This window comes from Octopus bimaculoides, chromosome 17 (genome assembly GCF_001194135.2).
Source record: "Octopus bimaculoides isolate UCB-OBI-ISO-001 chromosome 17, ASM119413v2, whole genome shotgun sequence".
Taxonomy (NCBI): domain Eukaryota; kingdom Metazoa; phylum Mollusca; class Cephalopoda; order Octopoda; family Octopodidae; genus Octopus; species Octopus bimaculoides.
In genome coordinates, this window is record NC_068997.1 from 6,438,786 (window position 1) to 6,442,230 (window position 3,445).

Below are 3,445 nucleotides of genomic sequence, written 5' to 3' on the forward strand. Positions count from 1 at the left end.
ATAGAGAGAGAGAGAGAGAGAGAGAGAGAGAGAGAGACTATGTATTGTTGTTGGTAGTCTCTTGAGTCAAAGGAAGACAATTTTGCAATTTCTTGCTGAACAACCTGCACAAATGATTTGTTTATAAATGTTTGTACCGTACATTAACTCCTGCTTTCCATCAAATCAACATTACCTGTACAGGTGTGCCACAAATCAGATGTCAAAGTGATCACAGAGCAATATGAAATGAAGGGTTTTGCTCAAAAACACATCACACTGCCTGTTCTGGGTATCCGAACCACACTCTTACAATCATAAATACAACACCCTAACCACTAGACCACGCACCCTATTCGATATATTATACTGCATCGCATATTGTTACTGTAATCAGTATGATTTATCCCCCCCCAAAATGTTGTTTCTTTACAGATTTGGAGGATTCTCATCACTGTACAGTGGATTTGAAGCCAGACTACTTCAGAGCTTTCTTAGTGGTGCCATTACCTTTCTACTGTACGAGAAAATATCAATGTTTGTATTTAAATTAATGGGTATCAAATACCAGCTTGCTGAACATCCGCAATAAGGAATGTCAGTGTTGTTTTTGCCTCAGCTCAGCTGTTTCAAGCAGACCTGTTACCAAAAGTAGTCCGGTTGTGACTACATTCGTTTGGGGAATATGTTACACTACATTACCTAATATTCTTTCCTGATTTAATAAGGTTAGATATGATGATTTGAAGGAGAGTTGGTTGTTATTTCTAGCAGAGCAAGAGACCACCTTAGTGGCTTGCTTGTTTGTTCAACTCACAAATTTCTCTTAACATTCCTTTCCATTATTATTTTTGGCAAGTTCAATCTGTTGCAATACTTCTTATCCATAATTTCAGTTCTAACAAGTTTATTGTAATATTACCCTTCCATATTTGGTTTTATTGAATGTCTTCCATTAGTTCCTCCAACAGTTTTCCTCTCACTCTCATTTAATCTTCCACTTTTATTACCTCATTTCCACCAGAGATATTCTTACATTCCATTCTTCATCTATTGAATTTGTTTTCTCATTCACCACAGTTATATTAAGTCTTATCCTCCACTCTCATTAAGACTGATGTACTAGCCCCGTTCTCTCCTGTCATTACTTTAGTTCTTACATTTTAGTTCTATCACATACTTCCTCCTCTCTTAATCTAACCCCCTATTCAGTCTCATCTAACTCTCCACTCATAATGAGTGTCTTATCTAACTCTCCACTCATGTTGAGTGTCTTCTAATATTTCATTCTTACTGAATCTAATCTAACCTCTTAACTGAATCTAATCTAACCTCTTAACTGAATCTCATTTAACTCTCTACTGCTGCACAATGTTTTCTGACTTTCTCTTACTATAGACTCAATTCTATTCAGCTGAACCTTTCGCTCTCTTATTACCCTGAGTCTATTGCATTTGTTGTAATACCCAACTTCATTTATGTTGAGAAAAATTATCTAACCCTATAGTCCATAATTCTATAAAGCAATTACTATACAAAGCATAGATCCAAAGCAATTTTCATGTGATACACTCCACAGGATACATTAATTGATATGCTTTATGGCATGTGGCATAATTTCCTTCATGTAGTTTTACCAATGCTACATGAGAATGTTTTATTTCAGATATCAGTTGATATTTCTTATAATAACTACTGTAGAAGCAGTCTAAGTGAATCTATAGGGGCTCTGATTACACCAAAGCTAAATCAGGCCAAATAAGATTTCAAATAATAACTCATCAATTATTGAACCTGTATTTTCTCTCAACCCAAAATATATTTTAAAGCAAGACTGAATATATTTGTTGTTATGGAGAATTAATCAACTCTTACAATGCTACTTTTATTACTCTACTTCTGAGTGTTTTAACACTTCATTTTATTGACTCCAGTATTATCAAGACTGGTCTGATAGCTGAATTCGCTTCTGTCATTATTTCAGTTCTAACATTTCAATTCTATTACATCCTCTATTCCATTATTTCTCTGCAAGTACTGCTAATATTTGATAATTCCATTGTATATGTCCCGTTCTTCCAATGCAACTGTCATTTCGAGCCACTACAGAAACTAAGAAAAACAGCTTTACATTGAATGATATATATCACCAATAGTAACATTGTCACTCATTAACCTTTGTTAAATGTCATCTTTATTATCCTGACTGTTTTCTCTTATTTATTTATACATTGATTACACACAAATGTGACATTGGACTCTTTTACTGGTTCCAGTCACCAGAATCTGACTATTTTGTGGACATTGTTTACCAGTCATTTATTATCAATTTTACTCAGCAACTAGCAGCTGTGCTCACCTTTGGTCAAGTTTAATATCTAAAATAAATATGAATTCACTATATTTTTGGATAAATTGCTTTAAAAAAAATTGCCAACAATCCTTATTTGGTTAATGAATGTTAATTTATTCAGAAGCTGATTCAAGTAAAGCTTTGTAAAGGTGTGCAAAAGAAAATTAAACAAAAAAAGTATAGAACCAAAAATAAACACTTTGTCTTTTGTTTTTTGCATTTTTCTTTTAAAACACTTCAACTCATCGTCCATGCACACTAACACTGCACATCCAATGGAGCAGGTTTCATTTCTTATGAACCTTTGCATTTTACCTACAGTCACAGCCCATGTTTCACTCCCATGTGGGAGTCGCCCAACTTCATGTGAAAGTTGCCCAACTCGACAGAGCAATCCTGGAGAGGGTGGAGGCCAACTTCCAAGAATGCCTTCAGAAATGCATCAATGAATGGACACCACATGATGGATGATGTTTGCCACACTTGATTTTGACAAATGTTACTTCAATACAAACACATTGATGTCAATAAAATTTGTTTGTAGCTAAAATTAATGATTTTGTGAAATTTTCAAAAACGTCTGACCTCTCTACCCCACCCTGTACAAACTAATACTAAACATTCTTGTCTCTTTTCCTATTATTATGATTATAATGTTGAAGCTGATATAAGCAAACCAGTAAAACTCCTTCTTTGTATTTACCTGCTACATTTAGCAGTGAAATAACCACCGAAACCTACTCACTCCCAACTTTAAACCATGAATAATATATGTCTATGGTCTTAATTGTAGAGGAGAACATGCTTCCAGTATATTTGATCCAATAAGAGCTAAGAAGATCACCAAGAAACGTTGATCTTTATAACTAATTCTTGTTTAATTCTTTTACTCTTTTACTCTTTTACTTGTTTCAGTCATTTGACTGCGGCCATGCTGGAGCACCGCCTTTAGTCGAGCAAATCGACCCCAGGACTTATTCTTTGGAAGCCTAGTACTTATTCTATCGATCTCTTTTGCCGAACCGCTAAGTTACGGGGACGTAAACACACCAGCATCGGTTGTCAAGCGATGTTGGGGGGACAAACAGACACACACATACATATACATATATA

At 34.9% G+C, this 3,445-nt stretch overlaps 1 protein-coding gene across 3 annotated transcripts in view; it reads left to right on the forward strand.

The window, feature by feature from the left end:
• LOC106868700 (peroxisomal membrane protein PMP34) overlaps positions 1 to 3,445 on the forward strand; it is a 121,389-nt gene that overhangs the window by 17,345 nt on the left and 100,599 nt on the right. The window contains exon 9 of one of the 3 annotated variants that reach the window (XM_014914086.2): positions 2,654 to 2,876. The exons of 1 other annotated variant lie outside the window; for it this stretch is intronic. In XM_014914086.2, coding sequence (XP_014769572.1) covers positions 2,654 to 2,702 — 49 coding nt within the window. In that variant the 3' untranslated portion in view covers positions 2,703 to 2,876. One more of the 3 variants, XM_014914085.2, reaches the window with a different exon arrangement.